General features: G+C 46.6%; 1 protein-coding gene across 6 annotated transcripts in view; it reads right to left on the minus strand.

The window, feature by feature from the left end:
• Positions 1–18,122, minus strand: part of phkb (phosphorylase kinase, beta) — a 114,429-nt gene that overhangs the window by 95,877 nt on the left and 430 nt on the right. For 3 of the 6 annotated variants that reach the window (XM_084541938.1, XM_084541936.1, XM_084541939.1), the window contains exons 2-3: positions 17,360–17,465; positions 16,017–16,103 (exon numbers count right to left, since the gene is read on the minus strand). In XM_084541938.1, coding sequence (XP_084398064.1) covers positions 16,017–16,103; positions 17,360–17,414 — 142 coding nt within the window. In that variant the 5' untranslated portion in view covers positions 17,415–17,465. Of the gene's footprint in view, positions 1–16,016; positions 16,104–17,359; positions 18,101–18,122 lie in introns of those variants that run through there. The other 3 variants (XM_084541941.1, XM_084541940.1, XM_084541937.1) reach the window with 2 other exon arrangements.

The following is an 18,122-nucleotide window of genomic DNA, read 5'->3' on the forward strand; positions in this document are numbered from 1 at the left end:
GAACTCTTTAAGACACCCCGTGAGGAGACGGTGCAGCCCATAACCTGAAATGCAAACGTGCAACAAACGAACTATTTACAAATGTACACTATTTACATACCACCCAGGTCAAGGCCCGCAAGGCGCAAGGCCAAGCCTGAGAGGCAGAAGGCTGCTCAGGTCGATCCGCAAGACGCAGGATCGACCCAAGAACACAGGAAAAAGGCCCCACAAGACGTAAAGGCCAGTTACTGTGAAAGGGGGTGACCACTCAGACCAACTGACTCGGTCGAGGGTCAACAGGTGATGGGGAAGGAGGCACAGCCCCCTAACAAGTCTCACCCAGCACCCTGTCCCCAAAGGAAGGGGTGGCTGCGATGTTTAGTCGGTAAAACCTTGAAAAGGTGGACTGAGACGACCATGTGGCCGCGGCACATATGGTGGCCAGAGAAGCTCCTCGCCATAAGGCCCACGAGGTGGCCACACCCCGAGTTGAGTGTGCCCGAACCCGGGGTGGGACAGGTATACCAGAAAGTGCGTATGCCTGCTGAACCATGTCCACGACCCAGTGGGACAGCCTCTGTTTTGACAGGGGTCTCCCCAAACGACTGGTTTCGAAACAGATGAAGAGCTGATCAGTCTTCCTGACAGCCTGAGTGCGCCGGATATACTCCTTCAAGGCCCTAACCGGACACAGCACACACTGGCGTTGCCCAGACATCCCATCTCCGCCAGAAGGGAGCGCTCGTAGTTCTACCGACTGAGATAAGTGAAACTCGGAAAAAACCTTAGGCAGGAAAGCTGGGTTGGGGTGGAGGACCACGCTTGACCCATCTGGTGAGAACCTGCAGCAGTCACTGTGGACCGACAGTGCCTGGAGCTCACTCACCCTCCTGGCAGAGGTTATGGCCAGCAAAAATGCAGTTTTAAGGGAAAGCCACTTCACCTCAGCAGCCCCAAGGGGCTCGAAGGGAGGGCCCCTAAGCGCGTCGAGGACCACGTCCAGATCCCATGGAGGGACTGTAGGTCTAGTCCTGCAAACCGTAAGCCGCCGTGCACCTTTAAGGAACCTTGAAATCAAGGAGCAGCTGGCCTCACTCAGGGCGTGTTCACCGCCACGCACTGCCTTGATTGCCGCCACCATACCTCGGAGGGTAACGGCAGACTTTCCTGCATCCAGCTGGCCCTGCAAGAACAGCAGGATGTCCTTGGCCATGGCTGAATAGGGGTCCACCTGGTGGGCCCTACACCAAGTGGAAAACACCTCCCAGCGATATGAGTAGGCCATCCTAGTAGATGGTGCCCTTGCTTCTTGTATAGTCCTCACCACTGGCGCTGGCAAACCTAGATCCAGGAGCCTGTCCCTCTCAGGGGCCAGGCCACCAGTCTGAGGCCCGCTGGGAAGGGGTGGAACAGGGTTCCATTTGCCTGAGACAGCAGGTCCCTGCGCTGTGGGAGTTCCCACGGCATGCCGTCCAAGAGTTGAGGAATCGCCGAAAACCATGGCATGTGGGGCCAAAACGGAGCCACCAGAATCAGCCTCCCCCCTTCCATCTGCAACCTTCGGAGAAGAGGCTGGAGAAGGGAGAAGGGGGGAAAAGCGTAGAGCAGCCTCTGGGGCCATGGGTGAGCCAGAGCATCCCACCCCAGAGGAGGATTGTCGTTCCTCAGGGAGAAGAAGAGTTGACAATGTGTTGACTCCCTGGAGGCGAACAGGTCGACCTCCGCCCTGCCGAGGTGACCCCAGATCTGCTCCACCACCTGCGGGTGGAGCCTCCATTCTCCTGGACATGGGCCCCCTCTCGACATGATGTCCGCGGCCGTGTTCAATGACGCCGGCACATGTACTGCTCTGAGCGAGCAGAAGAGGGGGTGGGCCCATTTCAGCAGCCTGGTTGCCAGCTTGCACAAGATGAGGGAACCCAGGCCCCCCTGCTTGTTGATGTAGGCAGCTGCCACCGTGCTGTCGGTCCTGACAATGACATGGTGGTCTCTCAGTCTCGGCAGGAACTGGTGAAGTGCAAGAAAGACGGCTCTCAACTCCAGGACATTTATGTGCTGGGTTGTCCAAGGACCGGTCCAGCAACCGCTGACCCCGCAGCCCTCGTAGACGGCGCCCCAGCCTGCCAAGGATGCATCGGTGGAGACCACTTGGCGATAGACCACTGGTCCCAGAGTACTCCCTTTCTCTATGTTGTCCGAAACTCTCCACCAGTGAAGGGCTGTGTGAAGTCCCCGGGAGACCACCACCTCGGAGTGGTGGGACCTCTGTGGACATAAGCCCAGGCTCAGCAAGGACCGTTGGACAGGTCTCATGTGCAGCAGGGCCAGAGGGACTACTTGCACCATTGCCGCCATCAAGCCCATAAGGCGAAGGCAGAGCCCCCAGCTGACCCGAGAATGCAGCTGGAAGTGTCTGAGGCAGGCCCTGAAGGCCTGCCGCCTCTTCTGTGACAACACGATGGTTGCAGTCCTGGAGTCCAGGACTGTGCCTAGAAACGTTGTCACCTGGGCAGGCTGGAGCCTGCTCTTCTCGCAATTGAGGCGTAGCCCCAAGCCCTGAATGTGCTCCAGGAGCAGAGCCACGTGACTGTGGCATTGCTCCTCCGAGACTGCACAGACCAGCCAATCGTCGAGGTAATTGAGGATCCTCAGTCCTCGGCGCCTCAGTGGTGCAAGGACCGCATCCATGCATCGAGTAAATGTACGGGGGGCCAGGGAAATGCCAAAAGGCAAGACCTGAAATTCGAAGACCCTGCCCTCGAAGCCGAACCTCAGGAAACGCCAGTGCCCCTTCCAGATGGGAATCTGGAAGTATGCATCCTTGAGGTCGATGGTGGCAAACCAATCTCCCGCAGTGATGGCCTGCCTCACCCTGGGGACTGTCAGCATCCTGCATCTCAGGGGGCGAAGGAACTTGTTGAGCCCCCTGAGGTCCAGAATAGGACGAAGCCCCCCGTCCTTTTTGGGTACCAAAAAATAGCGGGAGAAAAACCCAGCCTGGTGATCTCCCTGGTCCACCTGCCGTATGGCCTTCTTCTCCAGAAGGGAGGACAGCTCGGCCCGCAGAACTTCTGCATGCCGAGAGTCGCTCACCGTGGTGAAAGTGGCCAGTCTCGTCACACGGGGTCGGCGAAGAAACTGCAGACGGTAGCCCTGTGTCATGGTGGATACAACCCATGGGTCCGCCTCCAAGCCCAGCCACGCTGCCCTGAAACTGGCAGACAGGGGAGGCTGGCTGACTGGGTTTCGGGATTAGTCAGGAGGGGGGAGGCTGCCTGGAAGACCCCCGAGCCTTAGATGACGGTCCCCTGCCCCTTGCTTGACGGCGGGTGTTCCGTCTACGGAGAGCCTCCAGCTGTGGTCTGAGGTCCCCCGGTCCCCATGCCGGAACCTCAGGTGTTGGAAGAGGTGCGGGCGCTTTTTTTGCCCGTCTCGAACCCCTGGAGCGCCTCAAGAGGCTCCCCGAGACTTCCTGCGCGCAGCGGCGATTTTCCTGTGCCTGCTGCAGCAGCCTAGCAGCATCTGGGCCAAACACTGCTGAGGGGTCTACGGGCAGCTTAAGCAGGCAGTCCCGATCCCCCTGCTGTAGCTGGGACTGAGACAGCCACAAGTGGCGTCTGACCACCCAAAGGGATGCCAGAGCTTTGCCTGCGGTCTCCGCCTGCTCCTTCATAACTGAGGAGAGGCATGAGGAAGCTGCCTGAAGCTCGCCCACAACACCGGATCCCCCTGAACCGTCCTGTAGCTGACGAGACAGCTGGCGAACGTACAGGGACATGATCGCTCCAGTGTTAGCCAGGCCGGTCTGAGTAGCCATGGCTCTGTGCAGCTTGGCAAGCAGGCCGTCCATAACCCTGCAATTCTTGCTAGGGCAGGCGGCTCTGCCGAGAACAGAGCTGGAGGGAGAGACCAGCGGAGTAAGAGCCGGGTCCAGTGGCGGAAGCGACCCACAGGCGACCTGCTCCTTATCCTGCATGTCAGAGAGCCTTCTGCATGAAGTAGACGGCCTAGTTCTGGCAGCTGGTGTGGTAAACTGTTTGCAAACCAGGTCTTTGAAGTCGGGCAGGAGGGGGATCTGGGCCGGTATGGGGCGCATATCCGCATCCTCCTCAAACCGAGAGGCGGGTGCCGAGGGTTTCTCTGGCAGGGCAACATCCAGGGCCCTGGTGGCCCTGCTAATAACCCCAGCGAAATGATGGGCCACCTCCCCTTTCCGGGTGTCACCTGGCAGTTGCTGCCCACATGGGACATCATTGTCATCGGAGAAGACTGTCTCTACATCGACGTCATCGTCATCGTCGTCGTCGTCGTCCTCCTCCTCCTCCTCCTCAAGTAGAGGGACGGGGGGAGGGATGAGGTCAGCGTGAGGCCGGGCCGTCGAAGGCCCGGGAGCAGGAGGGGCCAGCGTGGTTGGCCAGGCTGGATGTGCCCCTTGACCCCCTGTGGCCTCAGCAAATCTCCCAGTTTTACCCCTAACTTCATCAGAGAGGGGTGGGCCTGCCCGCTTAGCACTGAAGAAGCGACAACGCGCTTCCCTGGTCCGCGCAGGCATTATAAAACAGTCCATGCAGCTCTCCGGGGCCTCCCTAGATAAGGAGGCATGCTGGTGCCCCAGACACAGCACACACTTAACGTGCCCATCCTCCAGGGGCATGGGCACCCCACAACCGAGACAGCAGTGTCCCTGCTGACTTTCCATACTGCCTTTTGTTTTTGTTTTTTTTGTTTCTTTTGTGTGTGGCGGGGGCGGGGCCTTCGGCAGTGACGAGGAAGCTTCTCTCTCTTTCCACTTCCTTGTTTATACGTGACACGTGGAGATAGCCCTCGTGCTAGCGCTCTAGCAAAGCCAGGCCGCTAGCTATTAAGTCGTTGTTGTATGGACTTTGTTTAAGCCGGCCTTTCTCTGGCCGGCACCGGGTCGGGCGGCTGAGGCGGCTGGCTGCAGAGTGGACGTCTGCGTTCAACCGAAACTCACCGGACGCGTCAGCTCGCGAGTCGCAAGCAATACGCCGGTAAGGAAACAGCCGTCGTAGCCGCTGCCGAGCGCGTTAGCTCGCGAGACGCGAGCAATACGCCGGTGTCGGCTCTGCTGGAAAAATGTCGACTCGACTGGCTGGGTCGGCTGGCTGCAGACTGGACGCCTGCGCTCAGCTGATTTCCCACCGGACGCGTCAGCTCGCGGGCCGCAAGCAATACGCCGGTAAGGGAATAGCCGTCGTAGCCGTAGCTTTCACTCCTCTTTGGAGAAGCACCGTCACCGGGGCAAGCCACCGGTGATAGCGCATAACAATGAATGAAACAAAGGATCAGCATCCAGGGTGGCTGCCCGTAGACAGACACCTCCGATAAGGTAAGTGGATACCTGCTGTAACCCTCTTTACTTTCTCTTTCTTAGATTATAACTCTGCACCCTGACTGAGGTGGAGATCAAACAATCACTGATTTCACGCCAGCACAGGTGCTTTATAGGGTAAACCTGGGGGCGTGACCGGGCGAGCCGGTGTGTCTTAAAGAAGTATCCACGTACCCTGACATGCAGGGGAGGTCATTCCCCGTACATATGGAATATGTAACGGAGTGGAGAGATAGTCTCGAGACGAAAGAGAACAAGTAATCTAACTAATTACTACTTCCTCTGTTACAGCGCTGTTACCGTTACCAGCAGTTAGATGTGGTGCGTTACTTGCGCTGTCAGCCAGAGACAAGAGGTGCGAAGGTGTTTTTTCCCCTCAAGTGCAACACATCAAATCAGCCCCATACCATCCTGCAACAAACAGCCTTGCATAAAGATTTGCCCAGACAATGAAACATGCACTAAAAGCATTACAAGGACAAGGAACACTGCATCAGAGACTGCACAAATTTCTGCTGAACTACTGAAGCGGTCCACACGCAACCACAACCAGGCCCAGGAGAATCTGTGCTGGCTAGGAACTACAGAGGTGAACCCAAGTGGGTTCCTGCAACTGTTATAGCACAGACTGTACCAGTCTCATATACAGTTCAAACTGAGGATAGTGTTTGGAGAAGACACGTGGATGAGCTCTTACAGACTTCACCAGTGACTCCAGAACTGTCCGAGGTCTAAGGATGCACACATTAACTCATCAGTTTACCCACCAGCACGTTCCCAGGACTCAACAGTCAGGGATGTAAAAGAGACTGGAAAAGATACTGAGATATCTTCTGTTGCAACAGCATCGGAAGTAGACTCTACATTAGAGACCACAGGCACTGATGTTCCTGACTGAAGTCAATGGGGCAAAATAATCCCCAGGGGTTATGGGGGAGCTGAGGTAGTCTACCCTCACTCCTAGGTTAGCAAAATAGTAAAAAAAATAATAAGAAGAAGAAGAAGAAGAAGAAGAAGAGGAAGAAGAAGAGAAGTTATACAAGTTGTTGTTTTAACTGCATGTAGTTAGACAGAAAAAGAGAATGGAAATGTTAATTAATGTTGTTCATGTTATGTTACAGTAGTTGCAATATGCAGTATGCTGGGGAAACTCAGCTGTTTTCTCAGGTCAACCTGCAGCTGCCAATACAGGGCTGTGTGGAGGAGGCCTGTTGTTTTCTGTGGACGTGCACTGGGTTTCTCTCCAGCTTTGATGAAGGGGATGGCCTTCTTTGAAGCATGATGGTGTTTTTGCGGGTGCTCCTTGCTGAGGCTATGCAACTGCTTTGAGCACCTGATCATGGCGTCAGTGATTGCGACCATCAGCCAGGGCCTTTGGGCAGCTGCTGAGAAGATGTTCTAGGGAGCTTCTTCCAGCGCAAAGGCAGCAGGAAGGTTTCACTCTTCCCCCAGACATGGCAGTTTGTTGGACTTGTGAGAGCATTGTAGACAGCCTGCACAAGGAACCGGGCGCGGTGGAAGTCCGCCTGCATAATGTTTGACCAGGTGACTTCGCGCTGCAATGTATTCTCCCACTTTGTTCTAACCGTTAATGGAAATTAGCCGCACCAGTTTCTGGTTGTTTACAGAAACAAGTCAACATTGTTAAGTCTCAGACTGCAAGTTTCTCTGAATGCAAATCAAGTATTTTCTGCCAAGCCATCCATCAAGCTAATGTCCCACTAAATCAGCAGCTAATGTCTCAGACGCACACAGTCTGCTCTCTTACAAAGGGCCATTTCACTGCACAGACAGGGTGGCGAAAATGAAAGATGAGAAAGAAACAAAACAGATAGACTGAAAAGAGAACAAAAAACATATAAAAACGTGAGATTAGAGTAAAATATCTGTAGAGTGCCACAGCAGATGCAAGAAAACATGAACACAAATCTGGGATACTAATCATTAATGCTAATCCTAACAATACATATATATATATTTTTTTCCTGCTGTCACTGTAATAATGTTTACGGTCGTATGACATCTGTTACATCACTGTTGAATGAAAAACCAACACTTGGCAACAATAACGTACAAGCCGCAAATAGTAGTTTAACAACAAATTGGTCCAGTTTAGCAGTTAACTAAACTTTTATTGAGTAAAATAACTTTTTTGAGGATTTTGAATAAGAAACCGGCAGCAACTAACCCTAACCGAAGAGAAGATCTACAGCAAACTGATATTTGCAGGATGCTAAAATCAGGTGGCGATGTTTAGCTTAGATTAGCTTGAAACAAGAAAGCATGGGCAAACAGCAACCTCACGTCTCAGCACCATGAACGCTCAGCACCCAGACTCTGGAACTCCAGAGTCTGGGTGCTGAGCGTCTGACTGTTGTATGTGAGGGGTCACATACAACAGTCAGACTCCATCTCATCATTCAAATCACAACTCAAAATTCATCTGTTCAAATTGGCTTACTCACTATAATTGCTGCACTACCCTCCATGTACACTTCTTGCTATTTTTGCTAGTGGTTCTAATATGTTTTTTATTCTCTGTTAGGCAACCTTGGGTGACCTGAAAGACGCCATAAAAATAAAATGTATTATTATTATTATTAGCTCTGCCTGACCCTTATTTATTTAAGAAATATACAACAATGAACCACAACATTAAAACCACTGAGTAAATAACATTGACCATCTTATGAGAATGCAATGTTCTGCTGGGAAACGTCTGTACCTGACATTCGTGTGGATGTTACTTAGACATGTAGACCAGGCACCCCCACCCCATAGCAATAACACTTGATTGCAACAGCCATCCCCAGCAAAATACAGCCTGACACAGGCACACACACAAAAAACGTTTAGGAACAACTAAAAAAAACATGAAAAACATCACAAGGTGCTGACCTGGCCTCCAAATTCCCGACCTCCTGAAACTGATCAAGTATCTGTGGGATGCACGGAAGGCCCATGTCCGTGCTCTAATGAATCAGAACTGTTTTGGCACAAGGGAGACTTAAACAGAATTAGGCAGGTGGTCATAATTCAGTCATGGTAACCCTAAGACAGCCACTAGGGTGTGTGCTAATATAGAGTTACTCAACTTACTTTCAAAGAGAAGGCTACTTACTTTCTTAATTGTGGATCTGTTCATAGAAGTTTTACATTCCATTTGAGAGCACAGAGATTCAGAGCAAGGATGTTTAACAATTTCAAGGTAATAACTGGTCTTCAATTTGCAAATGCCATCCTTTAGCTCACAAGTCAGCCACTTATTTTGTCAGTTTGAAACAGGCTGTTGGCTATGTAAAGTCAAAGTTACAGCGAAATCTCAGAAGTCACCAGGAAACTCTGCATCTACCTTAAAGCTGCTTTCAATCACAGCTGTCATGATCACTCCCTGTTTTTATAGCATCAAATAACTTTGATGCTTTACAAATGCAACTTATTAGAAAAATAACCACCTGCAACAACATGATAAGAAGTACATAAAATGAAACAAATCACAATAGAAAAGTACAGCTGTTTTTTTTCAGCAAGCCAAAATGACAAGAAAATGGAAAAATTGATTGTTTAATCGACATTTAATTGACATGAGCCAGAAGGCAGAGTGTGTAGCATGCTTTCTGCCTCCAGTATTATTAAGAATCAGGCTGAGTAAGTGGAGTGTGGCCACACTGCCACATAAACAAGAAACCATAGAGTGCTTAGAGACAAAGAAGAGGGAAGAAGAAGAGCAATGATGGAGTGATAAACTGTGACAGATTGAAGTACATATACTCCTGCTACTATTTTCTTGATAATGTAAAAGAAGTCCCCAATCACAATATCAACGCAAGCTTAAGAACCCTAAATTCAACCTAGCTGGGTGACTGTTTACAACAAAACAACAAAGAAAGAGAAAGGAGGAAAAATGTAACTGGTTTGATTTGCCACTGTCACCCTCACCCTTTCTCCCTGAAACTGAAAAAAAGCAGGTATAGTGGCAGGCGGCCTGGGTGTTGGCGATAACAATGTTGGCTTTGTTCCTCAGTAGAATTGGACAATGCTTCCAGTCAATTAAACAACCTCATTGTTCAGTGCTGTCTTTCCAACATAGTGCAAACTGGCAGTGGCTTTTCTCTCTCCATTTATCTATACTATATACAAATGTGTACAATTTCCCTGCGGGAACCTCCCAAAGGGATCAGTAAAGTTGTCTATCCATCTATCTAAATGCACTAATAATCTATGGGGGCAACTCTGCGTTCATTGATAGCAACAAATTGGTCCCAGCTGAGAGCTACACCTGACGCACACTACAGTCTGCTCATTGTAAAAGGTAATGGCCTTGCTTTTATATAACGCTTTTCTACCTATTGGTATTCAAAGCGCTTTACAGTCACAGACACATCTACCCATTCACTCACAATTGTACTGGAAAATAAATTGAGGGTTATATCCATGTCATTGTGATGCATTGTGAGCACACACACATTCACACACCAGTGCCACGCACTGGAAGCAACTGGGGGTTCAGTGTCTTGCTCAAGGACACTTCGGCATGTGGCACATTCCGGGGATTGAACCGCCCCATTGTTTTCTAAAACAATGGGGCACACAGAGGCTACACATGCAGCCGAATGAAAACCATCCAACCACACACTGACGGCACATTAACACACACATAAGCTGCCCTGCCTTCTTCACAGTTGACCAATGAGTTCAACCCCCTTACAGACACTTTCACACATGGACTTGTACATGCCAGATCATAGTCACTGATGTACTCAGTGTGGAGCTACTGATACACAATGAGCTACTGAAGTCAAGCTGTTAAATAGCTATACCTTAAATAGTACATTTAGGCAGTATTTTACTGTCCTTTCTGGCCTAATGTGTGTTCGTTTTGACAACACTCAACACCACTTGCTGCACTTTACAGGCACCAGCACTATCAGAACAAAAATACCTTATGAAACCACATCAGAAATCAGACCAGACAAGCTAAATCTAACTAATATGCGTGGCTGGGTGGTGTCAGAAATGAGTTGCAACAAACCTGTAGCCTCATCCAACCACTGGTCATAGGGTCCTGAAGTGCATCTGTAATTCACTGCAGCAAGGTGAAAAGAAGTCACCCAGTGGAGGTCAGAAAATACACTGTTGGGTTTTTTTTTCTTTTTCCCAACAGCACACCTCATCTACCTCAAAGTGAACATGTAATCGATGAATTAAATGACTCACAGCCTGTTGCAGAAACTGATCGGTTTAACTGACAACATGTTTTCCCTAAAGCTTAAGTCTAATCCTTTCTTCTCCTTATTTTTACCTAGAGGAAATCTCACAGCTTAGTTTGAATTCGACTTTGTGAAACTTATTAAAAATTTTTTAAAAAAAATCATGCAGTCATCTTATTATTTAGATTCTTTCATCAAAGCTCCAAATTGGTTAATTTCATGTAGATACTGACCCCACTGACAGCAGGCACTTAGATTCGTCAAACACATGTCTAACTAATAAAATTAATAACACCTGCATTCAGTTTTATGCACTGCAGCGCCACAGTTGTGATGTTGTGCAAGCTGGCTCACAGGCATCCTTTACCAGCACACCTAAATGGAAAGGAACCGTGATTAATGCTATTCGTTATACCTGTGCATTTTATGAAATAACACTGTAAATCCTCTCATTAATAATCTTAATTTATCTTGGCACGAGGGATTGTAGCATCTAATCCTGTGAATTAACGTATTATACTGGCACTGCAGGATCATAATTTCCAACTCTGATGTTTAACCTTCTGCCAGCCTAATGGCTCTGTCACACAAGTATATACGACAGCAATATTTCACACCAGATGTAAACTTTTCAAAACTGAATCTTCACTTTTATATCAAACAGCCACATACATTAGCTGAACACTGTGGCCACGCTTCAGTAGGGCCATGTGTTTTAGGAGAGAGAAAAAAAATATCTATTGCTAAAAGATGGTATTAAGATTTTATTTTTACTCAAACTGACAGCATGCAATCACTTACACTACACGTGCATATGGTTCACAGAACCAAACAATTATTTTATTTTAAAAGAAGAAAGTCTGCAATAATAAACAATCTGTAACCTTGCAATTAAGGGAAAGTTAGATGACTCCAAGCTAATTAACCGGATTGAGATGAGGAGACATTCCTGCAGTTGATAGTATTTATGAGGATAAGCAATTCCTGAGTCTTTTGGGACCCAATCTTAATTTCCCCGTCCAGTGTCCTATAAAATGACAGGTACGGTAAAACTCTAGAAATGGCAGACGCCATGTATATGTCGGTAATAGTGCCTAAACTGACTGGTTATTTAGTGATAAAATTAAGTATTAGCTCATTAACGTTCTTTGTGTGTTGACAGAGCTGGACACATGTCTCTGCTAGCCAACTAATGTTTACCATCAAAGAAAGAACAAGAACAAGAACAATATGTGATGCTACTGTAGGTTAATTTATTCGAATGTCCATCGGCCATAGTTAAGGCTAGACTAGCAGTTTGTCATTTAGTATTATTATTAATCGTTGTCAGCTGCTTCACTTATCAGCTTGCTTTCTTTTCCGTTTTTCACTCCCAGAAGGACAATTTTTTTTCATTTTAAATTGGTCGTTGCTGTCATACTTGATAACTAAAGAATCGTGTTTGCGACATGTAATGGGGCTGTATGTGCAGAGCTGTATAAGGTAGGGTCTCTTAGGGACATCTCCTAATGTAATTTAAAACAAAGCACACTGCTGTGGATTAAAGTTTTTTTAGCCTTTTGGGGGGGCCCTCTACTGGCCTGAAGCCCGGAGCAGTGGATCTGGTTATGAGCTTTGAATCTAAATGTTCTCCTGTAAAGATAGCAGTCAAAAATGCTGTAGGATCCTTAGTTATAATTTTGAGTGCAATGAAAGGGTGACCTCCAATAACTTACGAAGTGCATGAAATCAGAGGTCAGTTTCAGTGAATTATAAAAGTTAGCAAGAGTGAGCAGTGCAACGGTAATGTTGTTTAGGAGCTTTTCGAGCTGCATGTCCAGATGTCTTTTCATAGAGGCAAATTAGGCTAATGTTTAAACCAGGGGCCGCGTTAACCGAATATTTTCCGTCATTGACCGTTTTTCTTTAAACTGTGACGGAAAAATCTGAAGGCCATCTGTCATTTTGACAGATTGCAATTCACATCCTAACCCTGACCACTTGGTGGCGAGTGAGGTTATTAATTGGCTCTTGTCTCTAATCGCAGTTTTCGTTCCAAACATCGCAGAACTTTTGTCAGTGCCCAATGTCCTGGTACACCGATTACACTGATGCACACGTCAGAGCTCGGCTAACCATAGACATATATACAATATATATGTATATTAGGGCTGAAAAATTTGGGAAAATAATCTAATTGCGATTTTTTCCCCTCAATATTGCGATTGCGATTTAATATGCGATTTTTTATTTATTTTTTATTTTATCCTCTTTTTTTCCCAACAAAATTTAAATATGAACAACACAATATTAGATACATTTAGTGTAAAATGTTCTTTCCCATAGGCTGGGCCTATTTGTTAGAATTCAATTAAAATATGTATGACTTGAAATAAATTACATTTTTATTTAACTGCTCATTACAGAAACATCTGTGGCTTTGTCACTGTGCATTTAAAGGGGAACTACTGGTTTTTACAACCTGGACCTTATTTCTAGCATAAAATATCCTCGTTTACTCACCAATATCACTTTTGTTTCATTTGCACTTGTTCAGGAGATAATTAGATCAGCGTATATCCATATAGCGGGAGTGGTCAGGGCATCGAAACGCAGCCTCTAAATAACACATTATCTGCAGCGAAACTCGTTCATTCCAACAATACTTTGTTATGATACGCTAGTGCTATTCCCCGTTGAGTCCGGAGTTACGCGTTAACATCATCCGGGGTCTGTAGATTGACCTACAGACCCCGGATGATGTCTTCTGGACTCTGAGTGGCGCGCGAACCCGCTACGGTCGGCTTGTTTACCAGTAATTTGCTACTGCTATGGTTCGTCCACAACCTCAGAGTCGGACAGATATTCAGCCATGTTGCAAAAAACTAGCAGTAGCAAATTACAGGTAAACAAGCCGACCGTCGCGGGTGCGCGCGCCGCTCAGACACATCGTCCAAATCAGAATATCATCCGCGTCGCTCGCATCATGTGACCACCTTGTAATCGCGCAAGTTGCGGTTAGAAAATTGCGTTTTATCATATCGCGATATTATCGCAAATGCAATTAATCGTTCAGCCCTAATGTGTATATTTATATTTATGTGGCAACGGCTACCAGAATCGAGGAATCGGATGAAAGCACGTTGCTAGGACTGATGGAAGGCAAATTTTATTTTAAAAAACTACCTGATGGAAGCCTTGACAAAAGCAGAAGTTTGTACAAATTGTGCAAAAGAAAAAAAAAAAAGTTTGCATACCACCGAAGCACTTCAACCCTACAGTGCCAGAGCTGTTAGCCTAGCAGTCCAGGTCTTTGTACGGACAAGACGTGTCGGCAGCCCAAACTTTTTATTTTTCAACCACTTAAAAAATTGTGACGGGTAAAAATAGATTATGACGAGATTTTTATGACCCTGTCAGTCAAAATGACGGACGACGAAAAAATCTAGCGCAACCTCTGGTTTATACGTGTAATACAAAGGGGTATTGCTCATTCAGCATGAGAAATAATTTCAGGATTAAACAGTTACTTGTTATTGTAGTTGCGTTACTGTCATGAACCTCCTCAGTTTTCCTGTCAATAAGGCGATGTCAACAAAAAAGTAACGTGACGCCCGGAGCTGTATAGTTAGTTATTGTCCTCGTGACTTTAACAAGGGAAATCTCTCCCACGATCTCCCTAAATATAAACAGTTTATCAGCTGTCCCACCAGGGAAGACAGAACTTTGGACCACTGCTACACCACAGTCAAAGATGCCTTTCACGCTGTCCCTGGTGCGCCACTGGGAGAATCAGACCACGTCATGATCTACCTGATTCCAGCATATAGACAGAAACTTAAACTCTGTAAACCTGCTGTGAGGACATCTAAGATGTGGACCAGTGAAGCTGTGGACCGCTTAAGCGCCTTTTGAGCGCCTTGTGCTTTCTCGCCTTAAGGATTTAACAGACCCATTCCTGGACCCCCTGCAGTTCGCCTACAGATCAAACAGATCTGTGGATGACGCCGTCAACCTGTCCCTCCACCTCATCCTCCAGCACCTGGACTCCCCCAGATCATATGCCAGGGTCCTGTTTGTGGATTTCAGCTCGGCCTTCAACATGGTCGTTCCGTCTCCACTACAGGACAAACTCTCCCAGCTGACCGTGCCTGTCTCCATCTGCAGGTGGATCACAGACTTCCTGTCTGACAGGAGGCAGCATGTGAGGCTGGAAAAACACATCTCAGACTCCCGTACCATCAGCACGGGTTCCCCTCAAGGCTGTGTCCTTTCTCCTCTGCTCTTCTCCCTGTATACCAACAGCTGCACCTCCAGTCACGAGTCTGTCAAGCTCCTGAAGTTTGCGGATGACACCACCCTAATCGTGCTCATCTCAGGTGGAGATGAGAGCGCCTACAGATTGGAGATTGACCGCTTGGTGACTTGGTGTAGTCGCCACAACCTGGAGCTAAACGCCTCCAAGACAGTGGAGATGATCGTGGACTACAGGAAGAACACAGCCCCACTCCTCCCCATCATCCTGTCTGATTCTACAGTCAACACTGTGGACTCCTTCTGTTTCCTGGGCACCATCATCTCCCAGGACCTCAAATGGGAGCTGAACATCAGCGCCCTAATTAAAAAAGCACAGCAGAGGATGTACTTCCTGCAGCAGCTGAAGAAATTCAACCTGCCAAAGACAATGATGGTTCACTTCTACACTGCCATCATTGAGTCCATCCTCACCAACTCCATCATTACCTGGTATGCTGCAGCCTCTGCTAAGGACAGGAGCAGACTGCAGCGTGTCATTTGCTTTGCAGAGAAGGTGATTGGCTGCTGTCTGATGTCTCTCGACGAGCTGTACGCTTCCAGGACTCTGAAGCACGTAGCTAAGATTGTGGCCGATCCCTCTCACCCTGGACACGGACTATTTAACAGACTCCCCTCTGGCAGACGGCTGCAATCCTTCGAGTGTAGGACCACTCGCATGGTGAACAGTTTTTTCCCATCCGCAGTGCGTCTGCTGAACAATGCCAAGCCACCCCCATGAACACATCAAACCCACTACCATCCCACAGTAAATGTTCTGGTGGAATATATATATATATATATATATATATATATACTGTGTATATATTTTTGTATTTTATATATCTGAGAGCAAGTTCTATAGTTTATATATTTTATTTTATTTTATTTTATGCGTAACAACACCAAAGCAAATGCCTTGTATGTACAAACATGCTTAGCAATAAAGTCTTTTCTTATTCTGATTCTGGTCTGGTCTAGGTGGGTGGTACATGTCTAAGTAACATCCACACAAATGCCAGGTCCAAACTTTTCCAGAAGAACATTGCATTGTCACAAGATGTTGAATGTTATTTACAGTTTTATGGTTGATTGGTGTAAGTGTTATAAAAAGATCAGACCTCTTCAGAGGTGTCGTTTATTCAGCAAGCTTTATGTTTCATACATCAATCTTGTCAGTACTGTATACATGTACTTACCAGCACTGTAGTAGCGGTCCAGCTTCTCCCATAGTGGTTCATCCTCCCTCTGGAGAATGGACAGTTTCAGAGGTTCATAGATGGATCCTGGGGAAGCACACAGTGATTACATGCTTTCAAACACTGCTACGAAATCTAATTAAAAATCCAGTATTCAAGGGAGCATTCAAAAATAATTTTAAAAAATCATCTAAGTCTATGCCCTTTAAGTTCACTAATAATATGCATTCATGAGTATGCTCTACTAAGGTGAAATCAATAGAGGAGACAATAATCTTATTTCATATATTCCAATGGAGGGGAAAAGCTGTTCCTTTAGCAATAACCCAGAAAAGCTTCATGTTTTTCATCAAATGTTTCAAGTTTTTATATGTAAAGCATGTATGGCATCAGAGAAAAGAACAAAAACAAAAGAAAAACACGCTTTCAGTAAATTTATTTTTCACTGCAATGCATCACATCCCAAAGGGCACACCAGTTGGCACACAAAATATTATTTAGGCCAAGAGCAAGAAAAAAATCTTATTGTAATTTGACTCTCGACCAGACATTTCCCCTCTGAGCTGAGAGAAAGACGGAGTTTGAAGGGAACCCCCCCCCCCCGTAGACCCTCCCTCCCCAGTAGACTTCCCCTATTTTCAGACACTTTTCACTTTGCTGAGATTTGCATTTTAATAGGTTCGACCTTGGGTCAATACCACAGGTACAGAAAAATTCACATTCATACTGAAATTACCATAATTTCCATCATCTTAAAAGTCGGACACAGCCAGTCTATCCCTTTGTGAAGACAACAAGTTAAAAGAGCACAGAAGAAGCGCAAAATTCCCATTTGAGTTTCTAATATGAGATCAGACAAATGTGGCCTGTCTGTGTTTGGCTGATTTTAAACAGTTCCCCGACTCATGAACACAATTACAGACATGACTTCATAGTAAACGTAAATGTTATTCTGTTATTTATCTGGTGCCAATTCAGGGTCTTCCTTGTTAGCATGGAAGAACAACAAGACATAAGCAACTCAAATCAACTGTGCGATCTTACAATAGATTGTGGTTCATTTAGCACATCTGGTTTGAGCAGCCAATAATGCACAAGCATTTACACCAAGTTTGTTTTTTTCATAATCACAAAATAATTTAATCATGATTAAAATATAGTATGATTAAAATTTGTAGTTTTCAGTTAACAACTTGTTTTTCCTGTGATATGAATTAATTATACTGTGACCCAAAATAGGCCTCTCGTGATCATATGTCTGTACCAACACCACATTCTTTCTGGTCTTGCGCGGCTGCCACGGTAACTGCCGTGTGTTCCTAAGATCTATAGCCACTACTTACCAAGTCTGTGCACTTTCCGACGAGGCTGGGTAACCGCAGCCACTGAACCAGCCATTCTCAAATGGTGAAATTAAGGTCTGTCGTCTCACTCAGTTAAATGACAAATCTACATCAATTCACAGGAAGGAGTTAGTTCCACAGAGTTAGATCTTAGGCATGCATGAATCAAGAATGAATTACATCCTAAGGTGATGACGATTGTGAAGAACATGCAAAAAATGACGATGCTTTGCATTTGCTTTTGAATAAGAGATAGAGTCATGGTTAATTACTAATGATGGCAATTACTTTAGCAGAATAACTACATCTCTAAATTAGGACAGAATCTGACTGCTTACACTTTATCAGGGTGCAGTGTTAATAATACTGTGGAATGCAAATTTGGATAGCAAATTCACCTTGCAAAATTTTGCTAAGGGATTTTTATTAGACATAACGTTCAGAAAGGTAATTACTCACTATAACATATTTAACTGTAAATCATATACCGCCTTCACTTTTATTTATTTATTTTTTGCAGTGGTCATTTTCTTCCCACCTCAACAACAGCACAGTTTGTCAGCTCCCACAGGCCCACACATTCTGTGGCCTGATAATACTACATAGAGACCTGGCGAGAAGCTCCTAAAATAGTCCCTGGGTACTGCACATTTACACCTCTGACCTTTCATGCTTGTAAGCGTTACTGCTGTGGACAGACCAAGACAAATGTACCCCGTGTTCAAAAGCTATACAAATACACTTCCTGGCACAACGGATACAA

This window comes from Chelon labrosus (genome assembly GCF_963514085.1).
Source record: "Chelon labrosus genome assembly, chromosome: 3".
Lineage (NCBI taxonomy): Eukaryota > Metazoa > Chordata > Actinopteri > Mugiliformes > Mugilidae > Chelon > Chelon labrosus.